Source organism: Suricata suricatta, chromosome 3, assembly GCF_006229205.1.
Source record: "Suricata suricatta isolate VVHF042 chromosome 3, meerkat_22Aug2017_6uvM2_HiC, whole genome shotgun sequence".
In the NCBI taxonomy this organism is placed as follows: Eukaryota; Metazoa; Chordata; class Mammalia; order Carnivora; family Herpestidae; genus Suricata; species Suricata suricatta.
The window spans coordinates 32,528,829-32,541,724 of NC_043702.1; the positions used below are offsets into that span (position 1 = coordinate 32,528,829).

The window sequence follows — 12,896 nt, forward strand, 5'->3', positions numbered from 1 at the left end:
CCTGTATTGTATTGTATTTTTGTGTGTGTGTGTATTTCTTATAAATAGTAAATTGATGGACTTACTGCTTTGATGTCTTGTAAACAATTATGATTATCTACACACGAAATTTTAAAAAATCATCCCCAGCAAAAACACTTTCTGTACCCATTAAGCATGAACTTCCCCCGCTACCCCCAGCTCCTGGTAACCTCTATTTTACTTCTTGTCTTTACAAATTTGCCTATCCTAGGTAGGATATCCTAGGTAGGATACTCAGATAAGTGAAATCGTGTAATTTGTCTTCTTGTGCCTGGTTTACTTCCCTAAGCCTAATTTTTTCAAGATCTTTCCATATTATAGCATATACCAAAATTTCATTACATTGCATGGCTGAATGACATTCCATTATATACATATACCACATTTTATTTATCCACTCATCTGTTGATGACACTAGGGTTGTTTCTACCTTTACTCTGTTTATTTTATGAGTAACAAGTACAGAGCTAGCCTTGTAAAGGAAAAGCAGTATTGCCATTATGAGATTAAAACTCCCAAGAGAAGATAAGCTAAACAGTCTCTGGCTTCCTGAGAGCATCCCAAGGCTCTTTTGGGGAAGGTCTGTAGGCACGTACACGAGTAAGTGATGGAAAAGTACACGAGTGAGTGCTGACAAGTAATAGGACTTAAGAGAGTTGGAGCGTTTCTGGTCCAGCACTGTGCATCCAGAAGAAATGGTCATTGTGAGATGTGTTCAGTTCCGTCTCTCAGGAGCACGTTAAAGCAGAACACTTCTGTGGGGTTAGGAGTGTCCTCAGCTGATCTCAGCAGCAGAACATGGAGGAGGAAATCGAAACATCCCCACAAGCCAAATGTAAATAAAAATCTGGGTCATGTTCCCCAGGGCATTCTCTCTCAGATCTCTTAACTGCATTATAAAACAGTCCAGTTTGTGCTATTGAACTTTTGAGTTCCTGGAAATTATTGCATATTTTCTCTTCCAAGATAATATTTCATAGTTAATGAGTTAAACATTTCTTTTTTCTATAGTTCTTTAAGAGATTATAAAATGTTTCATTCTTGCCTCATAGTCTTTTGTGGCATTGTCTTGTTTGAAGCCTTGTAGATAAGAATTTTGTAATATAATGCTTATAAAATACTCAAAAGTAGTACCTGGCACATAATTATTGCTTATTAAGGGGTAGGTAATAATTATTATTCTGCCCCACCAACTCTTACTTCTTAGACATCTTTTTTTTCTTCTTCTTACACATCTTTTTAAGTATTTTGGTCTGATGAGCATAGTCTCAATGGGTTACTGATCACCATTAAAATTTGCAACAAAATTTTAATAATGAACTTATGTAAAATGGAATACAAAAACAAAATAAATGTTGGCTTCTATTTGAAATGCTTTTGAAGATCTCGGCATTGAAATCTTCACACAGAATTTGCTTTACTGTTTCCTGTTAATTGTAATACTGTTACTTACATCTTTTCATTACTCCTTTGTAATAAACTCTTATTAGGTGAAGGGGGAAAAAAAGAAGAAATTAGAAGTATTTTAGTATTACATCCCAGTTGTGTTGGAGTGAAGAGCTTTGTTTTTCCTCCAGTATTTCTATTTAATACAACTAATTAGAGCAGTTAGCCTTGCCATTTATTGCTGTGACTTTTGGCTTGGAAATCAACAAGTAATGAATGGTGTCAGCTGGTCTCCAGTTATTCCCTGAAGCTGTAGGATGCATGATTCATTTCTTAGAACTTAGGCACAGTTTGGGATTAAGCATCTCTATTATAGAGTTACTATTGCTACCATATGCTACTATTTATATGCAAAAATCCTATTTTATAGGCAGGAAAATTATTTTAGTTATATCTATATTATTTCATTATATTTATATTATGCTTTTATAGCACCTAAAAATGTGCATTCTGAAAAAAGTATCTAGCAAAATCTATTAAATATCATGATTTGTCAAACCAAAAAGATTAATTAAATCTCTTTTTTTTCTTTACCTCCAGTGATTTCCTAAATAAAAACCAGGAGCTGTTACAAGATTTATCAGAAGTAAATGATGAAAACATCCAGTTGATGGAAATACTAAATACTCTGTTCTTCTTGCCAATCAGACGACTTCATAATTATGCAAAAGTTTTGCTAAAGCTTGCTACTTGTTTTGAAGTGGTAAGCTCCCATAAATATCCCGTTTGAATACTTGGGAAGTCAAAGGTCATAGTTGCTTGTTTGGATTATGCTACGCTCGCATCTTGAACTCCACTAACTTAATAGTTATATGTGTCTAATTAAATTTGCTTTTCTTCAAGAAAATGAAAGAAGAAAGTTTGACTATAGGTAAATCTAGTTCTCTTTGCTGTGGGTTTAGTTTTACCCAGGACCTTATCAAGATTAATTGTATTTATTTTATGAAGCTGTGTCTAAAGTTGAGACCCAATTATGCTGCTCACTCAATAGTTGTCAAAGTTTATTGAGTGCATACTAAGTACGAGTGACACAGCTCTTTAAAAGGCCTTCTGTATAATGACGTTCCAGTAAGGCAGTGGAGTTACCACCTGGCCAGGACTCACGGTAGATCCATGCCAGGCATTCGAGTTACCTTAGCATATGCTATGAGAAATCACAGAGTTACAGGATTTTCTCAAATGTTGAGTTTCTCAAATGTTAAGTAAGTCCTAGGAAATTAGTACCACTGTAGGTTATGGGTGTATGTTAGAGCTGTCCTGAGACATTGTACTAAAGTGTGTAGTTGCATTTTGTTCCCACCCTGAAGGGCTCTAGGAAACCATGATTCTAGGATCTCTTCTATGTTAGAACCTTTTATTTTTTTTCTAGGTTTATTTTTTTTATTTTGAGAGAAAGAGAGCACAAGCAGAGAAGGGGCAGAGAGAGAGAGGGAGAGAGTAGAATCCCAAGCAGGCTCTGTGCTGTCAGCTGATGCTGGCTTGATGTCACGAACCATGAAACTACGACTTGCGCCAAAATCCAGAGTCTGAGACCTAACCAGCTGAGCCACCCAGGCACCCCTACTTTAGATCTTTTAAGTCACAGGAACTGTCTCCTTATTTGGACAGATTTCAGCCTTTAGAGTGACCCAGGAACTAATGTGGGCTTTCAAAATTTGAAAGAAAACCAGATTCTTCAGTTTGGCATTTAAGGCCCTTTACAATCTGATACCCTCTTTTGTTTCTAGCTTTCTCTACTACCCCGTGTCCTACATGTCAGTTCAGCTCCGTGGACATACATGTTTTGTATTTCCTTCCTGAGACACACTACCACCGTTCTTGTTACAGGAAATTTTCAAGACCTGGGTCAAAAGTCATTTTATTATGAAAATGAAGCCCTCTCTGACTATACCATACTCCTTTCACTCCCCATCTTTTAAGAATTAGGTAATCCCTTCTCTATGCTTTGCTAACACTGGTACTGTCTATCTCCATTATCCTCATACCATGTTACATTAATGGTCCTTAGCCAGGGCTGGGAATCACAGTCATCTGTGGAAATTTTTTCAAAACACATGGCCACATTTCAACATTGAAAATTGTTATTTAGTAAGTCTCAGTTACGGCTTAGACATCGTATATACATATACATTTTTATAAGTAAAAATAATAATACTTAATGTTTATTAAATGCATTCCATGTGCCAGGTACTGAGCATGTTACATGTATTCATTTAATCTCCATGTCAACCCTGTGAAATAGATATTTCCCCTTTCTACAGATGAGAGAAATGAGGCACAACTGAGACTTGGGCAAGCTAGATATAACTGACATGTTACATTAAGTTATTTTCAGGTGTCCAGCATAGTGATTTGATCATATGTGAAATGATCATCCACAATAAGTCTAGTTAATGTCATCGCCACACATAGAAGTATTTATCTCTTTAATACTCTGTATGATGAGATGGAAGCGTGCGAAGCAGCTCTTCCGGGTCCCGAAGTTTGGAGATTCTTTAAGATAAAGCACAAGATTACTATTGTTTCAGTTGAGAGCTGCTTTTTTTTTTTTTTAACTATGTTAATTCAGATTTGGGTATTCAGCAGTTATTTTCTCAAAAATGAACCTGTTCCTTCAAGGAGGACAATGTACAGTATTTGTTGCCACTGATAAAATCTGAAGTCTGAAGCAAAAAGTAAAATGTGGGAAACATGTACGAGTCACTGTTGAGTTTGGCAGTTTCCCAGTATTTACAGACTTTTTCTGAAGAGATTGGTGATAACATTAACATGAAACTTTTGATGTTGTATAACAAAATGTGTTAACATTTCGAAGGTCTGCATAACTCCGTGAAACACTATTTTCCAGAAGTCTAATCTACATGTTAAAACATCATGCATAGGTAAAAGGTCTATTCAAAGTGTAACATAGATCAGTGGGTTTAATAGAGTACAGAAAGTTTGATTAATATAGTTTCAGATTCCACATTATTGCTACTCTTTAAGAATCACTTAACAAATTAACAGGCTTTGGTTTCGTTTCAAAGGAGACTATCCACTATTATTTGAAATGGCTATTAAAATAATCCTCCCTTTCTAGTTGTATATCCTTACAAAGGAAGATTGTCTTCATATATTTCAGCCAACAGAATAAATTTAGTAGTAGAAATGAAAATCCAGCTGTCCTCTTTTAAGCCAGATAATAAAGAGATTTGAAAAAATATAGAACAATTGCTACTAAGCATTTTGTTCTTCTTTTGGAAAATGTAGTTCTTTTTCACTTAAACTGTTACTGTATTTGAAGTGAGTTAATAAAGATTATTTTTATCTCTCAACTTTATTTTCTAACATGGTAAATATCAATAGATAAACCCACATAAGCAAAACAGAGGGATTCTGATGCCAAAACGTTTGAGAATTCCTGCCCTATTGGGAGTTCTCTGCTCTCCTCACTGATAACTGCCCGTGTTTGTTTCTTCCCCCTTGCGTTATTCCACTATTTCATATGTACCTGTATATGGTAGAATTTTCTGGAACCATTCTCCTTTCTGTTCAGCTCCCTTTAGTATACCATGTCTGTACTTTATTTGGATTCCTCCCTAAATTTAATACTACATATCTAAACTACACTGAGGCTACAGATTCTGGACCTTTGTTTTACATTCTTTTTTTTTCCCTCCCCTCAATTATTGGCTTTCAGACATCTCCAGAATATCAGAAACTGCAGGATTCCAGTTCTTGTTATGAGTCTCTTGCTCTCCATCTCGGCAGGAAAAGGAAGGAAGCTGAATACACACTGGGCTTCTGGAAGACCTTTCCTGGAAAAATGACGGTAAACCATGCCAATTGTCATTACCCCAGCAAACAGCAGGCATCTCCAGAACAACTGTCATAATTCTCTCCATTCCTCATTTGTTTACAGTAATAATGCTTTAATGAGCCTTTTCTAAGGGTGGTCTAAGGGCCACAGCAGTAGATGCTGTAGGCATCAACACCTACCCACATTTCTAAGAATCCTCTCTGAACACCTATCACCTTTTGCTTGTTCCTGTCTTCTTAATCTCCTTTGAGCGCTTTTATTAAGTGTTCAGATCCTTTCTAACTTCAGGTCTAACACCAACCTAAGCCATGAGCAGCAATTCTCCTAAATGTGATTTGTGTCTTTTTCATTTTTCCTTGCATGTTAAAATAATTTTGAAGGTTCGTTTATGTATTTGTCTTCAATTCCAGGATTCCTTGAGGAAGCCAGAGCGTCGACTACTGTGTGAGAGCAGTAACCGAGCCCTGTCCCTGCAGCATGCTGGGAGGTTTTCTGTGAATTGGTTCATTCTCTTTAATGATGCCCTAGTCCATGCCCAGGTATGCCAGATTCCTAACGTTTACACTAATTAATTATACCATCAGTTTCTGTTAAAAATGCTCTTTTGATCTTGCTGAAATTATTGAATGAATGCTTGCATTTGTGGTATGGACCAAATTTCAGAGAGCACTCTTAGTTTCCAGCTTGAAAATGAGGATCAATCATGTGAAAGGGTCCTTGTAGCAGAGATGGCAAGACCTACCGGGATTAGTTGTGTTATGGGGATCATGTGGCTGAGATGGTGGCCCCCTTGTGGACCTAACCATTTGAAAAGGGTTATGTCGCAGAGACCATCAGGACCCACATGGGCTTTCTCAGATGTGCCTCCGTGTGGTTTCTTTCAGTTCTCCACTCATCATGTTTTCCCTTTGGCCACATTGTGGGCAGAGCCACTTTCCGAGGAAGCTGGTGGTGTGTAAGTGTGTCCCCCTTCCCCAACCCTGACCCTAATTCTCTCCCTTTGCTGCCCAGGGTGTTTCCTTAGACATGAGAAAAAGCTCAGGAGGCCTCCCCCTTCTGCATAACGAGGCTCCCCCTCCCAGCATGTAGATAGTTACATGGCCTGTGAAGGTCATGGCTGATTATAACAGTTGTCCGGGCTTCTCCATCGCTCCCATCCCATTGTTCAACGCAGAGCACAGTAACTGTGTCCTTTCCATCTCCTACTATAAGAACCAAACCCAGGGCATGACTGCATTTACATTTAATTGAATCCTCTCAAAATAAATAAGTTGCTTTTCATATTTGAGGAGTAATATTATAATGACAGGATGTCATACCTACCGATATTTATCCTTGTGAACATTTTAGGAATGGCTTAAAGATAACTACACCTGAGGAGCAGTTCACTCTCATTTCATCAACACCCCAGGAAAAGGTTAGTCAATTATGATATTTTTGTTTTGATCTTCAGCCTGGCTATTTCTGTATCTTATGCTAGGAAAGAAAAGATAAAAATTGTTCTTGCTTGGCTAGTGATCCATAATTATGTCTGGTAAATCTTCATTAAACTAAGACTATAGATTTTTGGTTTTGTTATTATTTTTTAATGTGACTTACTTTTTAAAATACAGCAATGAATTCTAACAGCTAAGAAAAGCATTAGGAGACAGAAAAATTATTCACAGCAAGGAAACTATCAGGGTTTAAGGGAGTGCGTGGTGAGTTGTTGCCTTACAGTTATTGACATTTACTTTTTGTTCCTAGACTAAGTGGCTACGGGCAATAAGCCAGGCCGTGGACCAGGCTTTGAGGGGGACATCTGACCTTCCACCGTATGGAAGTGGCAGCAGTATTCAGAGGCAGGAACCACCCATTTCACGCAGTGCCAAATATACTTTCTATAAGGATCCTCGCCTAAAGGATGCAACCTATGATGGACGCTGGCTTTCAGGGAAACCTCATGGCAGGTGAAAATGTTCAAGAGTTTTGAGTGGGGTGAAGATGGTAGTCTAATTCAGTACTGAAAAGGTATTGGTTATCTGAGACATTAATTAATATGTATTATTTTTTGCTTATGCATTTCAGAGGGGTTTTGAAGTGGCCAGATGGAAAGATGTATTCTGGCATGTTCAGGAATGGCTTGGAAGATGGGTAAGAAGATGGTGTAAAGCATAAGAGTAAATTCAGTTTCAGCCGCTGATGACATTATTATGTATTAAGAATTATTTTCAAAACAAATAGATTTTTGTTTTGTTTTTTAGAAATGCATGCAGTGTGCCTAGGGCTTATAATGCAGATGTGTGATCATGAAGTTGGCTGGGAGTCTAGGATGCAGACTTGGTTTACCTGGAGTGAATCATTTACCTTGATAACCTTGTGACACAGCCCTTCTTTCTGTATGTTAAAACGGGACTGTTTTCTGTCCATTTCTCAGTGGTGAAGACTGAGAGCCTGGGGTGATACTGATGGTCAACTGTTAGGATTATAGTGCCCCCTGACACAAAGGATATCGAAAAATATCTCTTTCAGTAGTTTTAAATCATCATCTTTAATTTCTATGATGTGCTAAAGGAAAAATCTTCTAGATGATACATTATACTAATGGTAGTCAAGTGACATTATTTTTGTATCAGCTTGTGTTTTCTAACACTGTAAAAATATTTGCTCGATAAACTTACAGCAGTGAAGTATTTTGTATCATGTTAGAGAAGTAATTTATTTTACTGTGTAAAAAAGGTTATAGAAATTGGGTAGACGATTTTTGGCTGTATGATGATGAAAATTTTTATGATGTCTTTTAACCTCCTTTTAACGGAATTTTAGAATGTGAGATTTCAGGTAATCTCATTTACCACCTCCCCTTATATAGATTAGGTTGCTGAGTACCTGGACTTACCCAGGGTGATGTTGCTAATTAGTGGCAGAGGCTCGGACACTGGTTTTCTGTTTTTCGCTGGAGCTGGGGTAAAAAACCTAATCTCTCTGTGTAGTGGGATTGATGCCTACTCCTCTAAGACTTGCCAGATAGCTTAGATAATAAATAGTTTAAACCAAGACCTTATTTACCCCTTTTACCAACAGGTTATTCTTTTTTCTGTTCTCCTTGTTAAAATGTTTACAAGTGCAAACCTAGAAAAGGCTAACATGTCCTAAATGCATCTTCGGATGTTTTTTTATTCTCCTTGGCAGATATGGAGAATACAGAATCCCAAATAAAACACTGAACAAAGAAGACCATTATGTGGGCCATTGGAAAGAAGGGAAAATGTGCGGTCAAGGAGTCTATAGGTAATAACATTGGAAAGGTTGTTGGACTGGTGTTGCTTTTTCAAAAAGTCATGTAACCTTAAATGTTTGTGTAGCCAAAATTTCCAAGGAGTAAACTTGGACTGAACCTGCTTCAAAAGTCTTCTTATAAAGGTAACTTCTTATCTATCACAAGATGAAAATATTAGATTATTTATTATTTAGTTTTCAACAAAACAATACAAACCTTAGAAATCATAACTTTCTCATAGACTCTCCTAGGTGTCTTTCCTATAACTTTATATTTATTAAATGACTAATATGGATAAAAGGTACGATTCTTTCAGAAATTACTCATTATTTTATTTTCTCATAAGAGATTAATATACATTTTCTCCCATGTTAACACAATACCATCCAGGATATCTTTAATTTCTTAGCCTTAGTCATTCAAAAATTTAAAAAAGTTTAATTGGTAAAAAATAATCATATAAGTAAATAGAGATACCATTGGGACAGGAGTATACTTATAAATTTCCTAAACTTTGTAAAAATGACCATCAGAATTCAGTGTGTTTTTGGTCTTTATCCATTTTTTGTAACCACAGTTATGCCTCTGGTGAAGTGTTTGAAGGATGTTTTCAAGATAACATGCGTCATGGTCATGGTCTCCTCCGAAGTGGAAAATTGACTTCCTCTTCTCCCAGTATGTTCATTGGCCAGTGGGTAATGGATAAGAAAGCAGGATATGGTGTCTTTGATGATATCACTAGGTACAGTATTCTCCTTCTAATCTCTAAGTTTAGTATGATAGGATAAGATTCCTATACTTCTCCAGTAACAGCAATTTTTAAAAATGTTTATTTATTTATTTTGAGAGAGAGAGAGCTTGTATGAGTGGGGGAAGGACAGAGAGAGAGGGAGAATCCTAAACAGGTTCCTCACTGTCAGCACAGAGCCTGACATTGGGCTCTATCTCATGAACAGTGAGATCATGAAACTTAACTGACTGAGCCTATGCACCCCAACAGTGATGTTTTTATGAAGGGTAAGCATCTAAATTGGACAGTATTGAGAAAATTTTTAAGAAGACAACACAGTTGACAGGCATTATTTTATCCATTTACTTATGAACCAAATAGCAGATTACTTCTTTACAAGCTCGAGATCATTGAGAATTAATGTTGGTACCATTTTCCTTAAAGTTCCACACACACAAAATTTTTAGTGTCTTAGAAGTTACCAAATCTTTGACTGTTATAAAAAGAAAAACCTTTAAAACAATCAGTACACAATAGGAGTAAAAGGTCAGAGGGAACCAATGGAAATTCCCTTTTCGGGGTCATAGAATGGTATCTAAACATCTTTCTGCTTAGGTCTTTCTATTAGGTCAGGAACTTATTATCATACCAATAACTCAGGAATCAAGCTTAAATTCAGTTAACTAAACCTTGAGGAGAATCTAGTTCTTTTGCATCCACATTTGATTTAGCCTGATCTGCATTTGGACTTAACAGATACTTTTTTCCCCTTCATGTTATTTTCATAATGTGGGATTTTAAAATTTAGATGTTATCACTAAACCCCATGATTATTTAACAAGCAGTTTATACTTTGCTATAAGCAGTTCATACTAGTGGAGACTAGTAAGGTTTCTGAGTTTGAATATGTGAAGAATGAGACTTTTTTTTTTTTTTTTTAAGAGAGATTTCGCTTGGGGGAGAGGGACAGGGGGAGTTGGAGAGAGAGGGTGAGAGAGGAGAATCTTAGGCAAGCTCCACACTGAGTGGAGCCCAACATGGGGCTCAATTCCACGACCTTGGGATCATGACCTAAGCTGAAATCAAGAGTTGGATGTTCAACCGACTGAGTCACCCAGGTGCCCCAGAATGATACTTTTTATATGATAAACCTCATTTCTTTTTTTTAAGTTAGTAAATTTTGGGGTAAGAAAAAATTGTGCATAGATTTGAGTCTACCTATTACATTTTAAGTGTAATATGTAGAGTTGAATTCTTGGTATTTTTTTCAGTTATCAAGAACATACATGGAATATATCCAGACCTATGTCAAATAGACTATAATATTAAATTCCTGAGAACATTACCACCATGACTAAGCTGTCTTTTGCTTGTCCCATATTTGAGGAGACAGAGTTAACCATTTTACAAAGAAAAATGGAACAGATACTAACCTAACATCTCCCATATTATAATTGTTTTTTTTCATCTCATCCTTATCATCGGTTTTTCATTTTCATTTCTTTTCTGTTTCTGTACAGAGGGGAGAAGTACATGGGAATGTGGCAAGATGATGTATGTCAAGGGAATGGTGTGGTAGTTACCCAGTTTGGATTATACTATGAAGGCAACTTTCACCTTAATAAAATGATGGTGAGTAAAATATTTTGCATATACTTACTATTGACTTTTTTAAAAGTTTATGTCCTTAACTTTTAAATCATCATTTTATTAATGTTCTACCTTCTTAGTACTATTTTTCTTGTCTTTTAGGATTATATAAGGCTTTGGGGGATATGGCTGCATGTACTCCTTAAGTTACTCTGCATTTTATCTGTTGTGATTTTTGTTTTTTTCTTCACATAGGGAAATGGCGTTTTACTTTCTGAAGATGATACTATATATGAGGGAGAATTTTCAGATGACTGGACTCTAAGTGGAAAGGTTGGAAACTAATTTGCTTCTTCCTCTAATACAATCTTATACTAGTTTTTCCTTGACTTAAAAAAAAAAAAAAATAAAAAGAGCTACCTTATCATAAAATTCACCTGTTTTAAGAATACATTTCAGTGATTCTGGTAAATATACAGAGTTGTACAGCCATCACCACAATCCGATTTTAGATCCTTTCACATCATCCAGAAAAGATTTCTGTTACCATTTCCTGCTCATTTGCAGTCATTTTCCATTTCTGTCCCCAGTCCCAGAAAACCTATAGCCTCCCTTTAGTGGACTTTATACCTGTAGATTGGCCTTTTCAGGTTCTTTCTTTGCTTTGCTTTGCTTTTTTTTTCCCCAAAGATTTTTTTTTTTTAAGTAATCTCTACACCCAACATGGGGCTTGAACCCACAACCCTGAGATCAAGAGTCACACACTCTGACTTAGCCAGCCGGATGCCCCTCAGGTCCTTTCTTATAAATGGAATCATGTGGGCTTCTCGTTGGGTCTTCCTAGACTTAGAATAATGTTTTCGAGGTTTTCCCACATTGTGACTTGTATATTACTTAATTGCCTTTTATTGCTAAATAGTATCCTAAAACCACATTTTGTTTATTCCTTCATTGTTGGTGGGCATTGGATTCTCACTTCAGACCATTGTGAATAATCCTTCTATAAACATTTGAATACAGTTTCTTGTGTGAACATATGTTTTCATATCTTGGGCAAGTATTAAGGAGTGTAATTGCTGGGTTGTACGTTAAATAGACATTTAACGTATCAAGATATTGCCAACTGTTTGCCAGTGTCTGTATCATTTTACATTCTCATCATTAATATATGGGGATTCTAATTTCTCCACCTCTTTGCCAGTATTTGTTTTTGTTTTTTTGTTTTCTTTTTGCCATCCTAATAGGTGTGAAATGATATTTCTTGGATTTAATTTACATTTTCCTAATGACTAATGATATAGAGCATATTTTCATATTTTTATTAGTGATTCCTCTGTCTTTTTTTGTGATATGCCTATTCAGTTCTTTTGCTATTTTAAGTTTGCTTGGTTATAGTCTTACTGAATTATAAAGGTTCTTTATATGTTCTGGATATAAGTTCTAATATCAGATACAGGATTCACAAGTATTTTCTTGCAGTCTGTGGTGTGTCTTTTTCTTCTTTTTTTAAATGTTGAACCATTTTATGTACTTTACTTAATGTTTATTTATTATTTTTGAGAGACAGTGTGAGCAGGGGAGGGGCAGAGAAAGAGAGAGAAAGAGAAAGAGAGAGAGAGAGACAGAATCCGAAGCAGGCTCCAGGCTCTGAGCTGTCAGAACAGAGCCCGACATGGGGCTCAAACCCACAAACTGTGAGATCATGACCTGAGCTGGATGTTCAACCAGCTGAGCCACCGGGCAGCTCATCTTTTTTATTTTCTTATTAGTGCCTTTTGAAGATCCAAACTCTTTAATGAAGTCCATTATATCAAAAGCATTTTTATGAGTCAGGCTTTTGATGTCATGTGTAAAAAACCTTTTTTTAATTCACGGTATTAAGATTTTCTTCTGGGGGGCGCCTGGGTGGCTCAGTCAGGTGAACGTACAACTCTTGATTTTGGCTCAGGTCATGATCCCTGGGTCATTGGATCGAGCCCTATATTGGGCTCTGTGCTGAGTGTGGAGCCTGCTTGGAATGCTCTCTTTACTTCTGCCCCTTTCTTCTACTC

General features: G+C 36.5%; 1 protein-coding gene across 9 annotated transcripts in view; it reads left to right on the plus strand.

Annotated features, from left to right (window-relative positions):
• ALS2 (alsin Rho guanine nucleotide exchange factor ALS2) overlaps nt 1–12,896 on the plus strand; it is a 73,855-nt gene that overhangs the window by 42,539 nt on the left and 18,420 nt on the right. For all 9 annotated transcript variants that reach the window (XM_029934053.1, XM_029934058.1, XM_029934051.1 and 6 more), the window contains 11 exons: nt 2,008–2,170; nt 5,147–5,278; nt 5,677–5,805; nt 6,151–6,221; nt 6,617–6,683; nt 7,013–7,215; nt 7,334–7,399; nt 8,438–8,536; nt 9,103–9,267; nt 10,776–10,887; nt 11,101–11,178. In XM_029934053.1, the coding sequence (XP_029789913.1) occupies nt 2,008–2,170; nt 5,147–5,278; nt 5,677–5,805; nt 6,151–6,221; nt 6,617–6,683; nt 7,013–7,215; nt 7,334–7,399; nt 8,438–8,536; nt 9,103–9,267; nt 10,776–10,887; nt 11,101–11,178 (1,285 nt within the window). The remainder of the gene's footprint in view (nt 1–2,007; nt 2,171–5,146; nt 5,279–5,676; nt 5,806–6,150; nt 6,222–6,616; nt 6,684–7,012; nt 7,216–7,333; nt 7,400–8,437; nt 8,537–9,102; nt 9,268–10,775; nt 10,888–11,100; nt 11,179–12,896) is intronic.